The 22,732-nt window shown below is 43.9% G+C and overlaps 1 protein-coding gene across 20 annotated transcripts in view; it reads right to left on the bottom strand.

Annotated features, from left to right (window-relative positions):
- HMBOX1 (homeobox containing 1) overlaps window positions 1-22,732 on the bottom strand; it is a 121,406-nt gene that overhangs the window by 44,309 nt on the left and 54,365 nt on the right. For all 20 annotated transcript variants that reach the window (XM_068678930.1, XM_068678935.1, XM_068678929.1 and 17 more), the window contains exons 3-6: window positions 19,260-19,739; window positions 17,201-17,286; window positions 6,945-7,055; window positions 111-264 (exon numbers count right to left, since the gene is read on the bottom strand). In XM_068678930.1, coding sequence (XP_068535031.1) covers window positions 111-264; window positions 6,945-7,055; window positions 17,201-17,286; window positions 19,260-19,739 — 831 coding nt within the window. The remainder of the gene's footprint in view (window positions 1-110; window positions 265-6,944; window positions 7,056-17,200; window positions 17,287-19,259; window positions 19,740-22,732) is intronic.

Genomic DNA, 22,732 nt, shown 5'->3' on the forward strand with positions numbered 1-22,732 from the left:
GCATACCACGATTAAGACCGTCATTGGCAAGTGTGATCACATCCATGAAAATGAAGCCAGCAGGAAAAAGGCTTTCAAATGCCCGTGTGCAGAACCCCACAGTAACTTACCTTTCCATAACAGCCAGGCACTCCTTTCTCCACGTGAACCGACTGCCTCGCCGTAGTCTGAAGGTCCCCGAGGTAGCTGTGACTGGGGGAGGCGTCTGTCTCCATTCTGGCTCTTCTATTGGGATAGGAGCGGGTCTCATGCTTAACGTAGCCCCTACAAATAATAAACACTGCGTTTCCCAGTGCTCTAAAGATCAGGCCCATTTTCTCACTCCTGCTCACGAAAAAAAAAAAGACAAGACAGACGATGAAACCATTCAAACTACAAATGTAAAGCACCATCAAACAAAGACACCTTGAAGACAGACAAAGCTGAAGTTCCCGTCCCCAACCTCCAAGCCAGAGAGCAATAAGGTGACCATGGATATCTAAGGGAGACGTAACAGCTCGTCCTCTTTGCTGACAGCCACTCTGGAAATGCTGTTCTGTCTTCATCGAGAGGGAAAGTGTCGTAAAGAAGGGGTGAGCCATGCCTCAGCTGGGCTTTATCCAGGCTGTGCTTTTTTTGGCCCCAAAATGGGAAATAGCAGGTTTCTGTTTAACTGTCCAGACATCTCAGGAAGCAAAGGGTAAATTTATAGCAAAGGTATTTCGACGTATCCAAAGAGCTGAGGAAATACTTAAAATAGCTCCGCCGATAGAAGCATGCTCTGTGACCTGTGCAAATAAGGGCTCCTGAGTGCCAGGCTGCCTGGAAAAGTCACCGAAAGCAGATTAACATCACACCTCTCCTCTTCTGTCCCCTTTCTGTGGGTATATTTCTCCTTTCCAGAAGCCTGAGCTGGAAAGCATCGAGTGGGAGACAGGACTCGACAGTGCCTTCAGGAAAGGCGCTCTGAAACTCACCCCTGATCCCTTCCACAACAGGCTCTCTGATAATAAATTCAAGACAAACCAAGACACTCCGGGGGAACAAACTTTCATATATCCTGTGGTGAGGATGGGAAGCTGGTACGGGACGTGAACCAGGGTATGTCCTGCACGACTTGCGCTCACTGACTACCGCTGGGGGGAAGAAACAGCTGCTCCTCTAAGCAAAAATCACATTAAAAAGTCATCTAAACAGCTAAATCATCGCCCATACCCAATAAGCACAACTGGAATTCAGGTGTTGAAGCAGCCTGGCAGGGCTGAGACAGACCCCCGGGCCCACAGCCTCAGGATGGACAGGATTTAACCATAAAACCATCCCGTGTTAGGGAAACACCGCAGCTCGTTTCATTTCTAGCAGGGTAAAAGGGGTTAAGGGAATTTAGAGCTTATCCAATAAACGAATTCCTACGGTTAAAAAGCAAGGAGAATTAGCGATTTCTGCATTTGGCTGCGTTCCTTTCCAGACATGCACGGTGAATGTTTTCCCTTCTGCCAGGGGCTCGCATCTGTGTTGGGTAGTGGAGTCCAGAAACATTTAAAAACTTTCCCCAGGAGCAGGCTGTAGGACGTGAATCCCACAACCCCTGCCTTGCCTTCACGAGGGACACTGACTCTGAATTCCCAGCTACACAGCTCGCACAGCATCGCTTGGTTTTACCGACACGTTAAATACTTCCCATACTGCCAATTTATTGGGAATTTATTAAATTTATTAAACGGGGCCATTTCAAGGAAAGTTCCTTATCTATTCTTTCTAGTATTTGCACAGTTTGGGTCAGCACCTGGCTGCTAGGCTTTAAATACACATCCAAAATTTTTAAAATGTCATTATTTATTTATTTAAGAGTCTAGGAGAACAGGAAAAGGAATTAGCTTTCCCTGCACTGTCTTAGCAAAGGACTGTCCCCACCTACAAATTTTATTTTTATGCTCTAAAGAAAAAGGAAGAATATGGAAATATCAGGGATGCTTAACATAAAGATAAGGGTAATTATATGAAACGTCTGAGATTTTGCAGACAAAGGCTGTAAAAACACCTGCATTTAAAGCACCAGTTTACTCCTGCGGCTATGGTTCACTTACCGAAGATTTTTTATTTTTATTTAGTAGCCTTCCCAGATCCATTTCCCTATTTCTCTTTTCCAAGGGGTACCATCAACAGCAGCAGCAGCTACGAGAAGAGCATGCTGCGAATGCCAAGCACACACCACTGGCTTTGCACACACATGACAGAAGCATCTGAATGCACACAGAGGCATGAGATGTGCTCGGATCTGTCCGGGAGAGGTGGAAGTGGTCAACACGTGCACCGCTGCCACATTTTCTAAGTCAACTCCAGAGTTTTTCTTCGTTTCCTTCAACCCAGGGACCACTCTGGGCTCCCATTTACTCTGCTCTTCCAAAGCTTCATTGCAACCCTCGCTCCGCCCAGCTTCTTTCCAACTTAATAAGTTGCATCCTAGCTGCCAGTGCAGATTATTTTGATTATTTTTTTACACAATCCCCTCAAAGAGCTTTTAAGAAGTGGGACTTTTCCGCAGAGCAAGCAGAGCAAATGCGGTATGAAATCTGTCTCGGTGTACGCATCAAAAAGCACGAATCTGTACGGGGTGTAGAGGTGAACCAGCTGGGAAGAACACATTTTGTAGAGAAAAAGGCAAAGTGCCCTCTCTTACTGCCTGCCGTCGCTGAGTACTTTTTGTAACAGCACAGCGCTAGCTCTATAATGAAAATCCTCGTGGCAAAGGCCTTCCTTCTCTCAGCACACCCCAGACACCATCCTGGAGAGTGCTGCTCTCCAAGCATCCCGTCCAGTTGCTGATCCACGTCCCACGGAGGCCCCACAATTTGGGGGTGATGCACAAAAAGGCTTGAGCCAGCTTCAAGCCTTCTCCACGAAGCCATTCGGCAGCGAGCCTTTGCAGCAAGCACCTACCGTGTATTACCCCGGTCAGAAGAGATGTCACACGTTATTTTTAGCCAGACTGACCTGCGACCGCGTGCTAAACACCTTCCAGTCACTACAGAGCCAGGCTGGGTTGGGATCAGCAGCCCGCACGGCGAAACGCTCCCTACCCAGCTCATTGCCTGGACGGAAAGGATCACAGCAGGGACGATTTTCTCTGAAGCTCTGTAAAACACTAAATCACCAACAATACCTTGCCAGCACAAACCTCGTGGGATATCCAGCCCTGTGGTGTTATTTTTTTTGTATGCTTTTCTTTTATAGCTAAACAAGAGCTGCTGTGGGAATAGCAGAAGAGATGCTACATCTTGATAAGCGCTACCTTTCTTTTTTTTTCCCCTTTTGCTCAAGAAGAAGCACAGGGGTTTCCTCCAAGGTGACCACAGCTGCCTCCCTGTTAGGGAGGACTGGCAGAAATCTAAAATCCAGCCTAACTGGAAGCAGGCCACATCCATCTGCAACTCCAAGCCCTCACTGCTAGGTGCCAGCTCCAGTTTGCAGTGCAGGGAGGCAGAAGAAACGCTGAAGTTACTCCACAGCAAACTTTCCACGTTGCCCTAGACCCAGCTCCAGCCAAACCGATCGGGCTAACTACCAGCATGAAAAGAAATATTTATTCACTTAAAAGACAGGAGCTCGGAAAAAATCATCAGAACACTACAGGACTCCATGCAGTCATACGCTGGCTTCTGAAATAAATCCTATTTATCCACTGCCAAAATGCTCCCAGTCCTCTATGAAACACGAGAGATGTGGTGCCTGTCCAAAAAATGCCCGATCTAAATGAAAAGTATCCCCGTTAATTGGATTAAAGATCTTTCAAGCACTAGTATTTAGCGTTGACTTCTTCCCCTCGAGACAAAAATGCCTTTCACCCTAACTGGCAACTCTTTCCAGAAAAAAAGTACGGTCACTGGTACATGGGAATTTGCAGCACTGCTGTTAACTTTGACATTACTCCTACCAGAAAAACACTGATCGAGACATTTTTGAGTTCTGCCTACAGCAGAAAGGTTTTTTCTTTCCTGATCCATGAGATTCTGTCCCTTTTGCACTGTTCTGACCTGCTGTTGTCACCAAAGATATGAGAAATACAGGAACTATCCACTCAAACAAGCAACCAAAAGCCAGAAAACAACAAAGAGCGTATTCCAGAGGCCAAAGCAAGCTGGCAAATAATGGGATTGGTGGAATTGCCGAGTCCTTTCTGCACAGGAGCAGCATCTAGCCACATCTGAACAGCAGCAGTGCCTCAAAACCACCCCAAACTTGGTGACACAAAGTCCTTCAGTGGATGATTTAAAAGCGTTATGCGCCACCGTCACGTATTTGAAAAGAGAAAATGAAAATCTCTTTTGATGCATTTAGAAGTTATTTTTTGTCCCGTGTATTATTAGATATTCCTGGCTCGGTGCAGGAGAAGACAGCCCCTGCTGTGAGGACCTTACAGGCAAGTCACGCACAAGAAGCAGCCTCATCTTTACCTAGCAGAGGGGAGAGCGAGGTGCAAATGGGAAAACGTTTGCTAAAAGTTGTACAGAAAGCTAGCAGAGCCCAGGAAAGACCACAGGTCTGCCAAGGGATCTCCAGTCCTTTCCTCATAAAACAATTCTTCCTTCGCAGTTCACGAATTGGTTGTATCTGGTGTCCTGGTCCTGCAAACCTGTTTCAGTTGTAAGTTTTCTTTCATTTGCTACAGAAATGAATTGTCAGAAAATGGACTTGGTCTGAAGGTTCCCAGTGTCCAAAATAAGGCTTCTAGAAGTTCCCAAAAAGCTCCCTTTGCCCTTGGGTAACTCAGACCCGACGTGCTCCTGAGTGGTAGATTCCAGTTCTCCAGCACAAAGGAGAAGGACTGAGGTTTTACCCCCACCAGCAGGAATCAGAAAAGATGGGATATGAGACCAGAAAACCAAATGTCTCGGTACTTACTGCTGAGAAAGTCAGCAACTAGAAAAAAGTCATGCGGCTCACTTAATGACTGAAGTTTTTATCAGAGGAGGGCAGTCTTTTGCAGAGAGTGACGAGCCCTACAACAACCATTTCCCTTCTTTGTGACTCCAACGATTTTCTCATTTTCTGGTTCTAAAGAAGGCAACCAGAAGAAAGAACAGCCAGTCTAGGCTAGGAATTGTAGGATACTGCAACTATCACCCAAAATTTAGGCTCGAAATTGGTTCTACAGCAGTAATTTAAGTCCAGGACTCTTTGGACAAGGTTGGTATCTTCCACAGCACACTGCATACGCTTGCACATCTGCATGCTAATTGCACGCTCTTGGCTGGCCAGCCTGACCTGCAATATAGTAGATGGCAATAATTTAAGGAAGTGGATTAACCCAAAATAAATAAATAAATACAATCACATTTCCCTCAACTAGATTTCGCCAACAGCTACAGGAAAACCAAGCCTCCCCACCCTTACCTCAGCCTCTAAAAATAAACCAAACGCAGTTTGGTTCTGAAGGGAATTTAAATGCATCCAAATAATCCCTTGGCATAGGCAGAGGAGCCATTCTGCCTTTTACACTTCTTGAAAATGCTGTCTGGTACCTCTGCCTTGAAAAAAAGAGGTTAAACTCAAATAACCACTCTTCAAGAAATTTTCCCATCTGTGCACGAAGAAAAGTGAACCAAGACCTCAGCGACACAGTGGATGAGACAAGTAGAGGTTCGTGTCGATTCGTCTCAATTGAAGCTGCAAACTTCAGTGTCGCTCGTTTTCCTTCCTCAGACGCTTCTCAAGATTGAAAGGACAAACAAGACGTGAGCTCGTGGATAAAGGGAGAGAAAGAAGGCTAGGAGGGAGAAGTAAAGACTTTAGTGCTAATTTTGTGCTAAGGATTCTCTTTTCCCAACACAGAATACCAGAACACTGCTCCTTAAACAGCTCCAAACAATACTCGAATGAAAAAAATCATGAAAAATCCATGAATGAATGAATGAAAAATCCATGCAGCAGTTTTCATTGCAGGGAGAGGAAACTTAATATTTTTTCCCCTAAAATAGACCATCTGAAGAAACCTCCAGTGTTATCCACTACTTTTGGAGGTATTATCTTCCATCAGAGGGAAATGGCTGAGAATTACTTCATGGGGTATGACACGAGGCTTACAAAGATGCTGGTAGTGAAAGGTTTCCAGGACTTTTGCTGCTCCTTGGTATCAAAGTTTGGAGCACTGTGAAAATCAAGGCTCCTTAGCGATCCCTGCAGCTTGTCAGCACTTCACAACCCTTGGCACATTCATCCCTTACAGCATTTTCTAGATGCTTAACAGAAAGGACAGGCTTGGCTCTGGCTTTGAACCCACCCAACTTTAAGCTAGAGTATTCTCAGGCCAATTGACAGCTGGAGCCTCTTGATTTACAGCTCACACACAAAGCAGAAGTCTTGAGGATCTGTTTTCACTGGAATTCTTCTTAACAGAGCTCTGGATATTGAAGCCAAATTCACATTAGAGAGGCTAAGTCTTAAATTCCTTAAAACAATTACAGTTAATTTAATCATGCCATTGTTTAAGGAAAATTAAATGTAAATATTTTGATCTTCACAATAAAACCATTAAAGGGAATAATAAGAATCATGGCCAAACAAAATCTATGGAGAAAAACAATGCAAGGAAATTAATTCAACTGATTTTCAAGATTGTTGGTGTGCCACAGACAATGCAGAGCTTTATTTCTCGTTATAGATTGAAGATGTATGTTGAGATTTGGAGAAGCAGGTGGGATTTGAGAGAGACATCTCCAGCTATCAACGCATCCCATCCACGAGCTTGACCTACAACCCCAGAGAGCTATCCGTGGCTTGGTTTTAGGTCAGCTGCTGCAAGCAAAGCTCAGATTTATTCCTAAGAAGCAAACTGGTCAGAGGGAACACCTCGTCAGTACACCACCACGTAAATGATCAGTAATAATCTAAACCAGTGACAAAAGGCACTTTTTTTTTTCTCCATAAACAGAACAGCAGGAGCTGTTTAGGGTGAATTTGTTTACCAGGATTTGTCTTCTCAAGCTGGTACCATCTGTAAAATGCCCTTTTCTTTTGTTCACTCAGGTCCGACCCCTGCTGCAACAGCCAATGGGAGATCCGGCTCTGACTGATACCTGGAGGAAACAAAAACACAAGGAGGAAGAGAAAACTTGGTCTTTGAAAAATATTTAAAGTGGTTTGTGTATTGACAAAAAGTGTTGTCTTACAAAGCCTAGAAATTCAACGTTAATGGCTCGATCGCAGAAAAAGTAGAGTTCAAGCTTCTTCCCCCATCCCTCACTGCTTCAACTTCTCCCTTTTTGCTATTTTCAGCCCCACTCGAGATTCACCCCGGGCTCAGCACAATCAGCCTCCAGGCAAGTAGGGCACAAACTGGGAAGCCGAATCTGCTGACACTGAATTGGCCAATTCTCAACCACAGCTTCCCTGGTTCAAAAAGTTCTTTATCTGTGAACCGGGAACAAGTCCCTTACCCACTGTTACACACAGGGAATGATCCTGGGGAGACTTTTATCATTCGGTGCTAGAATAAGGAGGGAGATAAATGCAGAAAGGGTTTACGTGATATCACAGAATCACAGAATCACAGAATTTTCTAGGTTGGAAGAGACCTCAAGATCATCGAGTCCAACCTCTGACCTAAAACTAACAGTCCCCACTAAACCATATCCCTAAGCTCTACATCTAAACGTCTTTTGAAGACTTCCAGGGATGGTGACTCCACCACCTCCCTGGGCAGCCCATTCCAATGCCTCACAACCCTTTCAGTAAAGAAATTCTTCCTAACATCTAACCTAAAACTCCCCTGGCGTAACTTTAGCCCATTCCCCCTCGTCCTGTCACCAGGCACATGGGAGAACAGGCCAACCCCCACCTCGCTACAGCCTCCTTTAATGTACTTATACAGAGCAATAAGGTCACCCCTGAGCCTCCTCTTCTCTAGGCTGAACAAGCCCAGCTCCTTCAGCCGCTCCTCGTAGGACTTGCTCTCCAGGCCCCTCACCAGCTTCGTCGCCCTTCTTTGGACCCGCTCAAGCACCTCGATGTCCTTCTTGTAGCGAGGGGCCCAAAACTGAACACAGTGGATCACATATGGATCAAATCACCCCAGAAATGCAGCAAGACAGCTAGCAGCTGCTGCAACAGCCAGGAAACAAAACAAAAAGGATTCAAACCCTACATATCCAGGCAGGATTAGGGACAAAAAGTTCCAGAATGTTTAAAATAAGACTTCTAAGAAAATAGTTAAAAGGGGAAGAAACCTAGAAGTTAGTGCCATTGTTTCCAAAGCATGTCACCAAATGAAAGATCGATGCAGAAAGGGACATTTCATGATTAGAAGAAGAGGAACCAAATAAAGCAAGAGGTTTAAAGGTGTGCTAGGAGGGGAACCGTGTGTTCACTTGAAAGTTATTTGCTGAATAACTGCAGCGATATCCCTGGCAGTAAGGCTCCCTGTGCTTCCACCAGGCTCCTCAGCTCTCAGGAAGGGTTAACCACATCTAAACTCTCCCGAGAATTCAACTTTTAGGAGGTGCTCCCAGTAACAATATATTGCTGAGCACCACCTGTGCCGACACCTGCTCGGTGCCAGCGCTGAGGCAGGTAGAAGGCTGCTTCTCAGGCAGAAATCAATCCGCCTCTCCCCTCCCGAGATGTGCCAAGGTTTTATTAATCATAATATGATTATGAGATCTTTCTCATAATCATATTTAACTCATGAAAAACAACCCCCTGTAGCTTTACCGCTTCTAATAAAGGGTTTTTACTACGCTTTCTTTGCACCGAACGTGGAATTTAGTTAACGGGAGAATGATTTAACTCAAACCTCAGGTGCTGTATTCACGTGGGTTTACTCCAACCAGATTTCCACAATCCCGGGGCTTTATGCTCTTAACTGCTCCTTGTTACAGCGAATCCCAGAGCCTCTGAAGTTTTAATTGTCCCGTGGAAAAGGGATAGGCGTGTTCTGAGCACAGAGACTGACTGCTAATCAGCAGAACTCTGCCCACGAACATACCGTGGCTTGGTTTGGTTTCCTGTACGTGTAGTGATGGTCTCAGTGTCCATTCTCAGAGACGGCTTTTGCCTGATGTATGAAAGAGTTCAGAAACAACAGGGGCAGGCAAGAAGAGCTGGTTATCCCCTGGGCTCATTCCAGGATAGATAATTGGGTTTGTACTGCTAGGGAAGTGGAACTAACCAGCCAAATACAAACTTGAGATTCTGCCAATTTAAATCACGTAATACCAAATAAATATACAAAATATACTCCAAATATGTATCAGTATATACCAACTATATATATATATACATATATATATATATAGAGAGAGAGTATATATACACTAACACCAAACATAAAGCAATCTCAATTGACAAAACTCTCCGGCCCAAAGTGAGGTGCCAGTCTGGTTGAAACCATCAATCCAGATTCCTGATTGTCAGTGAAAGGTCCAAGTTTTGTAAATTTGCAGCTTCCCACCTACTGTTAGGATTTATAAAAGCCATTTCTTTACTACAGGGCTATGGGACACAAGGAGTTGTGTCTCACTGCTTTTGGATGCAGGGTTCCTATTAATCGATGGGCTCCAGCACCACTAATTTACTTGTTTGCTGCAGTCCACTTACACTTCTTGCAGTTGAGTAGTGTTCGTCGAGTGTTTGGATAACAACAGAAGATACAAATGCAAAGCATAATTAGATAAAAATTATAAATAGAGAGTAAGTATCTTCAACAAGAGTGGAAAACTCAAATTCTGCCCAGGAAGCTGCTTGATACTGTCACAAAGTGGTACAGATGTTAGCCACGTCAGGCAATGTGCTGGAGACAAAGCAAAGGAGCAGGAGCCCAAATATTTACGCTGAGAAGTGCCCTGAGCACTGCCACGTCCACGCTGGACTCCTCGAGAGCCCTCTCGGTTCACAAAGTCACTTCTGCAAAACGGAGCGCTGGTACAGGACACGGGATGGACGGATGCAAAGATTGCAAAGAGTGCTAAATTCTCAGTGTGTTCCTACTTTATTACAGTATCTCATGGGCAGCACTGCAGTCCGTAGCACTTTCTGCATTGGTAAAAAGCCTACAGCTAATTTTGCTGTTTGGCTAGCGACTTCTATAGGAATGCCACAAACCCAGACAGCACTGCATGAGTATGGCTTGGGCAGCTGATCTTGCTCTTGTTCATAAGGATGCAGACCTCTAGAAGTCCCTTCACATCACATTTTCTATCACTCCTTCCTGGTTTTTATTAGTCTCTTCCCCTCTTTCATAAGCAGAGTGAGAGCTGAGCTTCTTGAACATGTCCTCTACCTACATCACTCCTCTTTTTAAGACAAAATATTTTTCATTTGCTGATCTGGAGCCTCAGTTTAGAGGATCCGTACAATCCAAGGGTGATGATTCAAGGTCATGTGCAAAGTCAGCAGCGGAAGGACGGATCCAGAATCTCCTAGATCCCAGCACAGAGATCACAAGCCCACCCTTCACCCCTTTCAATTAAAAACCCCCAGATCATCACGTTAGAGTTTCTTGCATCTCACGTGGATTTTGTAGAGTTGACTCACGGGGACAATGACTAGTCCTACCACCCGTGCCATCCTGTCACACAGGCTGTAATCATGCTACTTTAGAAAATTGCACTGGCAGGAAAAAAGAAATCATCCTGCTGCCAGAAGCAGATTAATGAAAGAAGATCTCTGGAGTACTGAAAATCCAGCTGCCTGGAGGAAATTCACCCTCCAACTGAACTACGGACCTCAAGGAAGTCTGACGTCCTCCGGGCTCGGGATCAGCAGGAACACGTTGCAACGAGCACCACTAGCTCGCTCACCAAAAATACCCAAGAAAGAAGTGGTAATCACAAAGGATTGTATTAAATCAAAATGCTGACTTCTGTCACACGTCACTCCTTCCCATAGCAGGTTACAATTTGCCATTGTACGATTACCGTTCGCAATTATAAACGGAACGGAGATGTCAGGACGAGTAGACTCTCTCCTAAATAAATTACATGGGGCAGAATTTTCCCTCCCATATACATAAAAGAAATGGCAAAATGCATCATCAAGGGAAGGCAACCGGTATCTACAGTACAAATCTGCTCAGACACCTCAAACCTGCCATTCATCAAGTCTCTGGTAACTGCTTTTCACCTTCACATATAGATTTGTTCAGTGACTGTTTTGCATTTCTTTAATGTTTCTTCCAGGAGAGATTTTCAGAAGCACCTGGAATGCATCAGATTTGGAGAAGAAATAACTGACAGTGTCTTAATTCTTCAGTTTGTAAGCAAAGTCCTAGAATCACATAATACGTGCTTGCAGAGGACATCTATCAATTTAGGAGATTAGCAAATGCTTGTTTACAGAAAACCTGCAAAGATCAAAATCATACAGAAACAAATCTTTCCCTCTGTTTTCATGAATATTAAAAAAAAAAAAGGAAACGTTGGTTGTTTTGTGTTTTGTTTTGTGTTGTTTGTTTTTTTTACATCTAATTTCTCACCACTTCTGATCATCGCTAATTCGGTAATTTTCTTTTCACAATTCAACTATTTAAATTTCACTTGGTCTCTATTTGTGTTTGCTGAGCACCCCTGTGTGTAGGTTCCAAACCTTCGGGGGTTTTATTTATGTTACAGCACTGCTTTGAGGCTGCCCTCCACTGCACAAGATGCTTTGTGTGTTTAGCATAATACAAAGCTAAGTCCTGAAGATCTCGTATCAATTAAGAGAGAGACAGAAGGACAAGACTGAATTGTATAAGCAGACTAACAGTGAAGGTTAGCAGAACTGCACACTGAAGAGTGCCATTATGTATTTTTTCTGAAAAATGACCTCTGCATTTTATTATTCTTATGCTTTTACTGTTATTATTATTATTTTCTTTACACACAATAGGTTAGTGCCATAAAAACTAAGCTGAGAATTGAGAAATCTGAATAAAAATTCCTGCTCTACCACAAATCGCTTTCCTTGTGACCTCAGGAAAACACTTGTTTTTTGTTCCTTTTCTCCCTATGTGTAAAAAATGGAAAAGGCAACACTTCCAAACCTTGCAGAGGCATCATCCATCAAAGCATTTAGCTTGGCTGCAAAGGGCTCATCTCTGAATACTCCTCCCTCTCTCCTTTACTGTAGTACAAAGCAGAAAGATGTTAGTTTCTGAAAACATTTCCCCTACTTTCCTTCTACACCTGGAGCCTAAATCAAGAGCCAGCGTCGCCTAACAAGGATACACTTATCTCTTTAACCTTCGACTTCTGACCATAGCTTACTTGGCCAGAAACAATTCTGGTGGCAACTCAAGCAAATCACACTGCACGACTTCAAATTATCGTTTGCAAAAATTTGGCATCTCACCTGCCCCACGTAGGGCTAAATAGCTACCCCCCGAGTAAGCTGCAGCTATGTGAAAAGGAGCTTCAAACAACAAGATAGGAAATTCAGCAGGAACTATTATTAGCTCCTGTTTATACTGTCATTTTTCTTATCAGTAGGAGATTATTTATACAGAGCCCAACCCAAGTGCTTCTTGTTTATCTTATTACAGACACCATTAAAAAAGTTTCTATAAAAAGCAGCTCCCGTATTTAGGACCAGCACTAATAAGTGTTATGCTAGGTTTTTGCTTCTTATCAATCATTTCTTTATTTCCAAGTCACCATTTAATATTCTGTTACTATTTTCCCGTCTGCTCTCTTCTCTCAGTACACAAGGCAGCTCTGTAGAATGTCTTCCAGGTTTAATTTTCCATGTCAGATTCATTATCTAAATGACTTTAAAAGTTTCTGGTAATTTTATCAAGACTAAGAGAGCCTAAAAAATTGTTCTACTGCAACAGCTGACTTTAACCTCCAGCTCCGTGTCCCTCTCTTGCATATCCTTGACCTCCATCACTTCCCACCCACTTTCACTGCAGCACAGGAAAAACAAAAGGAAGAGCAGTTTATAGTTGCAGAGGCTGTAAATGCAAGCCTGTTCGGTGTATTTTGTAGGTCTGGGTTTGATATCCCATGAGTGCACTGCAATATTAGAATTAAGAAAAAGAAGAAAGATATTTTTGAATGAAATCTGAAGTGCCTTGAAGAATTAACGAAATTAGGTAAAATGCAAGTTTTGAGTTGCAGAAGTTGCAGTGGAATTTGCTGCACCAAGGACAGAAAGATGACAAGATAGAGAATGGGGACAAATATGACTGTAAGCACAAAGGATGCAGTACTCTCTGATGAGCTAATCCAAGACCTGCAATTTGAAGACATGCAAATACATTTTTTTAACTAATATTCATCACTTTTATGTCTGATTCAGCCACCTGCAAACCCAGCAATAATAAAGAAGAGGAAGTTTTAGGTTCCTAGCTAAAGGTCTAAGATCATTTTGGGTCAGATATACTTTTGCTCCTTTCCTCTCTCCATGCCATTCTCCCGTTTACATACTCAAGCAGAATTTTTAAAGTAGCATAGAAACAGGTAGAGACTGAAAGGAAAAAGTTCATAGCATGGGTGGCCAAGTCAAACAACTCTCCTCCTGGACAGAGCCAGCCATACATTTTTCATTTCATTTGTTTCTTGCTTCTCTTCCCAGGGCAGAAAAGATGAATGGTAAAAGCTAAGCTCATAATATTCTGCATTTTATTTCAAGCGCTGAACAAATGATTTCCAGCTGATGTAGGGTGGCAACCAGCCGTTGGGCAAGTCCAATACACCCAACATCTGACATCCAGCCTCCAGAAACAGCTTGCTGTTTGGATTTAAACTGGTGGTGAAGGATGCCTGGAGCTGGAGAGGAGTGAGGGCATCACGACCTACATACCGCCACGCCACCACCAGGCTGTAAGCACCAGAGCCTCTCTGGGTTGCTGACCTGTTCCTGAAGAATCGCCTCCTTTCACACGCTTTCACAGCCCCTTCACTGGCCAGAAAATCACCTTGATGTGTAAAATGCAGTGAAGACGACCCTGAGACACAGATCACTGGAAGCTGAGCAGTAATCTGGAGAGATATCACTTCACACCTATAGTCCTTTCCTATGCCATCTCCTAGTGACCACTCGTTGAATTTTATCTCTTTTTCTCTCATTTAATGAATGTTTTACAGAACATCTTTACCTGAAAGCCTCTAAATAGGGAGATGATAACATCTGGGATCATATATTCTGAACAAGAAGGGGTGATGGACACACCTGAAGAACACACAAATCAGCATTCATCAGGTCTAAGACAAGTCTGGAAGTGAGAGCCCTGGGCCACATGCCTTCTGCTCTGGGTCTCCATCCTGAAATATTTTCAGCCACTCTTCACTGTACTGTGCCTTTGAAAGGAAGCTGATGCTTCCCCTGGTAAAGCATGCTCTTTAACCTGGTCCCTTCAATCTCCTTGAGATTCACTACAGCCATAATTATGTATTTAATAGTGTCGCTTAAGTGCTACCCATCTGCATACACAAGGCTAAGGGTTACATTTCAAATGAAGCAGCTCCCACAGACCTTCCCCCGGCAAATACACGGAGGATAACTGTTCAACTGCAAAGGGTTGCAGGGGGAAGACTCACGCATCACCTTACAGCACAGGCCTTGCAGCTACCTTTGTTTGTGCAAGTGCATCAGGTGCAAAATATTCACTTCGTTTTCGTATCTGAAAGGTCTACTACAAAAAGGACATCGAGGCCCTGGAGCGTGTCCAGAGCAGGGCTACGAAGCTGGTGAAGAGCTACGAAGCTCCTCACAAGTCCTGTGAGGAGCAGCTGAGGGAACTGGGGGTGTTTGGTCTGGGGAAGAGGAGGCTCAGGGCAGAGCTTATTGCTCTCTGCAACTGCCCGAAAGGAAGGGGTGGGGAGCTGGGGTCGGCCTCTTCTCACAGGTAACCAGTGATAGGACCAGAGGGAATGGCCTCAAGTTGTGCCAGGGGAGGTTCAGGTTGGAAATGAGGAGACATTTTTGCTCAGAAAGAGCAGTCAGGCCTTGGGACGGGTTGCCCAGGGAGGTGGTGGAGTCACTGTCCCTGGGGGTGTTCAAGGAGAGGTTGGACGTGGTGCTTGGGGACATGGTTTAGTGGTGGCACTGGTGGTAGGGGATGGTTGGAGCAGATGATCTTGGAGGGCTTTTCCAACCCTCATGATTCTGTGACTCTATGCTTCACTTACAAGAGGAACAGCCTGGCAAAGACAAAACAAGCTCCCAGAGGCTAAACACTGACTCCCCTGAGGGGAAGCCTCACCGCTCTCTACAACTAACCAAAAGGAGGTTGCTATGGGGAGGGTGTCTGTCTCTTTTCTCAGACGACAAGTGATAGGACACAAGGAAATAGCCTCAAGTGGCAGCAGGGGAGGTTTAGATTGGACATTAGGAAGAATTTCTTAATGGAGAGGCTGGTCAAGCATCGGAAGGGGCTGCCCAGGGGAGTGGTGGAGTCCTCGCCCCTGGAGGAACCACAGATTCCTGGATATGTGTGTATGTGGACATGGTTTAGTGGTAGGTTAGGTTAACAGCTGGTAATCTTGAAGGTCTTTTCCTGCCGAGATGATTCTGTGAGTCTGTAAATGATTAACAACTGAAACCCAAGACAACAGGTTGAGGATGGAAGGAGCAAAATGACAGGTGTGAAGAGACTGATCTTGACTTTGCTACTGTCAACCTGCTAGACAGAGGCATCAAGACATGCACTGAGATGTGGTCAGTTAGATCAGCTCCTTTTACTGATACAGATCATCTTAGATTTAGCACAATAATTCTGATTTAATGGCCCTGCATGCAGTAGTCCAACTGACTGAGGGGGAAAAAAACAACAAACAGACAAAAATTTTCTGCCATTTTTTCTCTTTGCACTACTTTTGAAGGGAGAGGGCTACTTTGACTTACTGTAGATACGAAGGGTGCCAGAATTTTGGGGATCAATCTTTGAGTCAGAAGTTTTTCTGTTGACTGCCCTCATAAAAAGCTATGCAGTGGTTAATTTAGATGTGAGACGTTTCGGGACCATGTTCAAGCAAGAACTGCACATAAGTAAGGGATTGACCCACAGACTGCCAAAATGTCACAGTTCAGGTCCGATTCAAGCAAGTAGACTTAGCATTAAATTTTTGAAGTACTAGTGCTAACATCTGATAAGGCTAATAACATTCCTCAGGGTAATACAAAATGTTAATCTCATGATTTTACAGATGAAACTGAAACCAGGAAAGGACAAGTAATTTGCCCAAGACCACAGATGTGGAAGAAATTCCTGGCTCCACGGCTCAAGCACCCGTTTTTGCCTGCCTACCTCAACTGCTAGCACACACAGCGTCTGCAAACCCAGATCTCCCAGGCAGATGGCTTCTCATGACATTTCAAACACTGGAAATAGCAAAAAAGAACAACTTCCCTCCTGTTGGTTTGGCATTCCTAGTCATTGAGGATCCTTGAAAAGGATCTATTCCAAGATCTTTATTCAAGCTTGGTTTTAAAAATGAATAGATGTTATAACTATAATGTGGGGTTGAGTATTTATTTTATCATCAAGTCTTCATCTAAGTATGCTGCTGGTCTGGACAAGCAGAATGGACCTGTAAAGGAGAACTAATAGTGCCCCATGGAGCAGCAGCAGGATTAGTGTTTGTAAAGAGCTCTGAAATACACCAAAGGAGTAAATGGGATCGCTGCAGTTTGCTCATTTGTCCTGAATGTGAAAGAGAGAAGGTATAAGGTAGAGGATTAAAAAGAACTGCTTCTCCTTCTAGGTAAAATCTGAGCCAGAATGGACATCCCCGTCAGCCTCGCATCTGATTTTCACTAACCGTGACTCAAAGACGAGCAACTGAAAAAACTTTACAACTATCAGACTGCTGGATGCAGTGATACCCGCTTTAGCTGTGTCTCCAGATTTTTCATATGCATTTTACAATATGAATATGTATTATATATACCTCCATCCACAGAGATGTAGATATGTATCTATTTGCAACAAACAACTCAATAATTAAGGAAAAAGGTTTCATTCTAAGATAAAAACTTTGGGCTTATTATAATGCTGTAAAATAAAATCTGCTAGCATAAGCCATGAGAAAAAAAAAAGAAAAAAGAACAAGTGATTCACTGGGGAAGTTCCATGATGTGCGGGACAATGGGTCTTAAATCAAAGGCATACATTATCATGACTAAGCTGACAGATCTGCACTGCAATGCAGAAAGCCAAGCAATATTCCAGCATCTGCACCATGCACACATAGGCAGTTAGACACAGTTTCCCAAAATGAAGAAAGGACTCCTGAGCTCTTACCTGTTACCTGTGCAACAACTGCTTGGGAAATTCTCCGATTGGCTAGGAAGGCTTTGATTTCCTCCTTTATCACACTGCTGTCCCTCCTACCAAAACAAAAAAAAAAAACAAACAAAAGAGCACACAAAAGACAGACAGACCAAAGTGCACTTTGAAGAAGCAAAATGGCTTTATTTCCTTTATTTAGGGGACGAGGAGTGGGGAAGGCAGGCATTAAAATAGTCAAAGTGCCTCACCAGTGGACACTTCTTTTAACAAGTGTCACGTTTGAGCAAAGTACCCTAGCAGGAGAATAGATGACTCATGTCCTATATAATTCATATTAGGTGCAGGGCTGCCATATGGAATGTACAAAGTTTCATTACACAGGGATGAATAAATCTCTCATACCAGCATAAAAAAAAAAAAAACTCAGTCATAAAAATGAGGCACAAAAATAAAAAATAAAGGATAGCAGGGTCTGCATGGTTAGCTACACAAACGAATACACGTACACAAACCTTCTCCAGTCTTTCAAGGAAAAGACCCAGAGGAGAAAGATATTGCAACCTCTATCCCCCATCCCTACCTCCCTAGTCCACGGCTTGCACTGAATGAACAAGCACCAGTTATTAAAGCCTTTGTAAGATTTTTAAAAGGAGCACAAAGATAGTTCAGAAGGGACTGTGCTAAAAGGGAAATAATTTGGCAATTGCATAGGGACTGTGATATACGGCAAATTTCAATTGTGGAAGGCACATACTTTTCCCTCCCGCTTCCTCCCTTCTTCCCTGAAAGGTGCAGACAATTAAAGTAACTTTATTAGGCTTTATTATTTGGTGATCTCCCTTCTCCTCCTCCCTTCCTGCCCCAGCAGCTTCCAAGGCAGATTTAAGCTTGCAAAAAGCAAAATAAATGCTATGTTGTACTGTGTTGGGGGGTTCATTTTTATTTCTGAACCCAACACTCATCCTCCATCGGTCTGAAAATAAAAGAGGTTTCAGTTTAAATAAGCACTAAAAGCATTACTTGGGACTTATTTCATAGGAACCCAAAACTCAAAGGAATGATTAAAACTTCAGCAATGGGAACTCCTGCACACTGCTATCCTCTTCATCTTCCTGTATTATTCCATTATCCTGAAGTTGACAGGGAACAAGGCTGATGGGTTTTTCTTGCTGCTCATCTCTAATCCTCTCCCCCAAAGCCACATGTGCACCCTAAATCTCCAAATATATTTTCATCTGGGAGATTATAGACCCTAGTTATCCCGTAAGTGTTTTATAAATGTTGCAGTTTTGGGGGAAAAGCAAAAACAAACAAACAAACAAAAACCCTCCCCCCCAAAAAAGAACAACATTATAATCCAAATAGTTCTGCGACATTTGGTCTTTTCCTATTTCTTTTTGCTATTGAGCCCACTAACTCCATCTTTCACTGCAGTGGAACAGTCCCTCCTTTAACCTTTGCTATAATGCAAAGGAAGTGGCTAGAAGTAAAGGAAGGTCAGTCTGGAAAAAAAATAAAACTAGCTCTCACTAAAGACTTCTGCTTCTTCTTTTTTTTTTTTTTTATTATTTTTACTTTCCTGCACTAATCTGCAGACTGTGCAAATCCAAGAGGGAGTCAGCCCCTGACACAAACTCTAAACAGATAACATACATGCACTGCAGATCACAGCAGAAATCATTAACCAAGCAGCTTCCCTACTACATATGGAAGGAAACTCAACTGGTACCAATTATGGGAGGAAGACTCATGTGAATTGAGACCCAGAAATCTTCTGAATAAGAGTAGGGTGGAAATTTAGTGAGCTAGCATGAATTTTAATCTTTGGTACTGCATGGGAAAAAGCATTGCAACAGGAGAACAGCCTCTGGTACATCTGTGTGCGACCAGGGATTGTCTAAGAGGCAGAAGAGAGGTACTGAGATAGTGACCTTAAGGGAACTAGCAGGGGAATAACTAAAACTCTCCTGGTAATACCTATCAATGCTAGAGCAGTCCTCCAACACGCTGATTTCTTCTGAGGGACTTCTGACTCTGCCTTTCCAAACTCTTTACAAAGACTTCTACTAACCTCATCAGCTCTTCCACTTTGTCATCAATGTCCAAGTCCTCTTCCGAAGCTTCAAAACTGTACGACCTTTGAGCCAAGCTGTTTGCGAGCGGGTAGCGGGTCGGTGACATCTTCCCGTTGAACGCAGACAACCTCTCGTTACTCTCCCTCCCGTTCTGATTAGTAGTGCAAGGCTGTGGGGAGGTGTCGTAACTGTTGCTCGGTGACGGGGACATCCCCGAATGCTGGGTCTGTGTTGAAGCTGTGGCCGTAGAGGAAGATGCTGGGACATTGTTGGTGCTGTTGCTGTAGGAACCGCCTCCGTAGCTAGACCTTCTTCCGAATTTGTCGCTATGCTCTTGATCAAGACGATCCAAGGTTTCCAGCGCGTGAAGGATTTCATGTCTGGTCATTCCCGTACGTCTCAGGCGCTGAAGCAGGTCTATCTGCTCTATGGTAAATCTTGGTTCGTCTGTGTAGTGAGACATGGTTTCCAGCAGACTGAAAACAAGGTGAAACGCAAAAGCAAATATTTCAGTTCAACAGTTCTCTGTGGCACATGGTTAAGCACCTTACTTACAGGAAAGCCCAATTCTGGTCCGACACTAAGCCACGCATCTCCAATCAGGCTCAGCACATGGCAGCAAGACTTATTTCTTCAAAGTTTTCAAACAACATTCCTCTTTCCTACTAGTTTTCCTTCCACCTTCTCCACTAAACCACCAGTTACTACTCATCTGCTTTCGATAAACCTGTTACAGAGAGGCAGTGGCTGGTCAGTAATTAAGGCTGCAACCAGATTTCACACCAAATTGTGCTTGTTGCCAACTATCCTAACAGAAATCTCATGTTCCCAAACTGACCAGCTAGGTCCAAGGCCAGAGGTGAAGTTTTTGTGGAGAAATTTTAAGTGGTTATAACATGAGATTTATAAATTACAACTCTTTTGAATGTGAAGTACAAAGCGTTCCAGTTGCCCTAACTTTTTGTTGCTACCTTGAAAAAAGAAGATAAAAACATGCCGAGCGGAAATTCTCGTGGCCTGTAGGACCAAAGTTGATTTGACTGAAGTCCGATTTCTGAAGTTAGAAACTTTTGAACCTGGGATGTTGTCACAGATCGCCTGCCCTAAGAAGGAAAGTGCAGCACATCCAATTATTACTGAGCTTTCATTTAAAGAAATAAAGTCTGCTGCTTTTTTCCCTCCGAAGGCAGGCTTTTTGTGTAACTCCATCAAGATGGTGGCTCATCAAAAGATTTTTTTTTAACTCCTAAACTTCCGAAGGTATCCAAACAATGAGCACCCTATGACTTTGCTGCAGCCCACAAATGGACCTGAAAAAAGCACAATGTGCTCCTTTAATCTCTTTTCCTTCCTAAATCTCCTCACGACAGAGCCAAACGGAATACAAATGACGAGATCACCTCCTTCAGACCCCAGGATCTGGAGAAGAAGGGACAGCAGACGGAGGGCAGATGGATTTTGGCAAAGAGATCAGGGCACTCTCCAGCCTTTTTGTGCATCTCCTTGAGAGCCAAGGGTTTATTACGGTTCCTGCAGGAGAGCAGGGTGAAGAAATCACTCAGACTCCAGGAGACACAACAAAAGCTAACGGAGAATCCTTACGAGCAAGAGCGGCCAAAGAGCAGCCTCGGGGAAGTCAAGCAAGAAATCCAGGGACTGTGGAAAACCACAAGAAGGATAATGGCTCTCATGAGGCCTTCCAGGCCTCCAGGCCTTCCTAGGCCTTCCAGGAACAGGACTGCCCATAAACCTCCACAGATTTCGAAGATCTCTCCTCTTTCCTAGTTCTGCACCACCACACGGGCCGAGCACATGGTCCCCAATGGCTACCACGGAGCGAGAAGCCATTTTCCATCACTGCTTTTACTCTTCTTTCAGACAAGCACATCGTACAGAACCAAATTTTGGGGGTGTAGCAACAGGATCTATTCAAGGTAGCAACATCTCACAACACCAGAAGCCACAAGCACGGTGTTTGGATGCAGCCACCCAGTTTTTAAGGGTAGTCCTCTAACATGGATGTGCCTGGGTGGCCTCGGGGCTGAAGAGCAGCCCTGAGAAGTGGTTTGGCTAGGAGAGCTGTAGCTAGAGGATAGCTATGTGGGGATGTGGTGCTACAAAACCGGGATGCACGCACCCATGAAAATAGCATTTGCAGCCTGGAAAATCCAAAACCAATAAGAAGCTCTTATCTTCGGCCACTTACAGCTAGCATTGAGTCCCTTTGATTGTTTTAGCATTAGAAATGGGTACGTAAGGAAAAGGAAGCAGGAGGACAATACAAGGGGATGACTCCCATCCAAGAAAATGACCATCTGTGAAGACAGACGGACTACAGCCATTTGAGTGCTTCGTTCCAGTAGGAATGTGCTGTCCTTCGGGACAATCAATTACCGAAAACGTACGAGCCATTTTCAATCTTAAAAGACAAGCACCCGGGTTATTCCGCTCACACAAGGGCACGGCAGCCAATGCAGCAGTGTTTGAGCAACTGACCGGAATCGTAACAACTGAAATTTGGAAGTTGAACCTCAGGCTGAGACATTGAGAGCTTGACCAGGAGCATCTGTAAACACACACTGTGTGCTGGGTTTGGCCTCTGGGTTTGGGGAGGCTCAGCCCTTTTATCCAGCTCTGCAAGAAGTGCCACACTGACTTACTGACTCACATCACCAACCCCTTACACAGCCTGGAATTCCTTTGAGATGAACCCATTTTTGCCATCTTTTTTACCTGTCTTTCTAATCTTACCGTTTCCTGAATTATTTATCTGTCAACACCAAGTTTCATGTCCTCAAGACTTTCATGTCCTCAAGTACTTTGTTGAACTGGAGGATTTAATGAACCAGTACATTCACACAGAATTACCTCTAATAAAAATTCCTACTTTACCGACTCTTCAAGTTTTAATACCAAAATATACTTTGCCTAGTTTAATCTCCAGTTTGTCACAGACCTAGCAACCCCAAACTTGTGTCCTTCTAGTCCCGTGAACTGAAAAACTTGGATCTGACAAAAGGGTGACTTTCCAGATGGCTTCAAAAATGCCACGCAACGTCAAGAACCTAATGTTTCCTGCAATGGTCTGTTGACATGGGGTAGACCTTCCCTTTAGGATCGGGGTGTGATCCCATGCTTAATTTGTCTAAAACGTCAGGGCTCAGCTTCTAGATTTGCATTCTTGAGCCAAATTCAAGTATTCTTTAGTACAACTGAATTAAACCTAATGAACTCCAGTGTTCTGATATGCAAGAAAAATAAATGATTGACTTTCTGTGATACATGGCATTATGTAGCAAAGTGATCTGGCCTCCCCTTTGTCCCACATTGATGTAGCAGGGATCTGCTGTGCATGTGCAGTGATTTCAAATGCACAAGGATGTAAGGGCTGCTGGACAAGGCCATGAGAACAAGATATTCAGCGACCTCCAACTCATGGCCCACAGAGTCCTGTTAATCTGTGGACTGC

This window comes from Anas acuta, chromosome 3, assembly GCF_963932015.1.
Source record: "Anas acuta chromosome 3, bAnaAcu1.1, whole genome shotgun sequence".
Taxonomy (NCBI): Eukaryota; Metazoa; Chordata; class Aves; order Anseriformes; family Anatidae; genus Anas; species Anas acuta.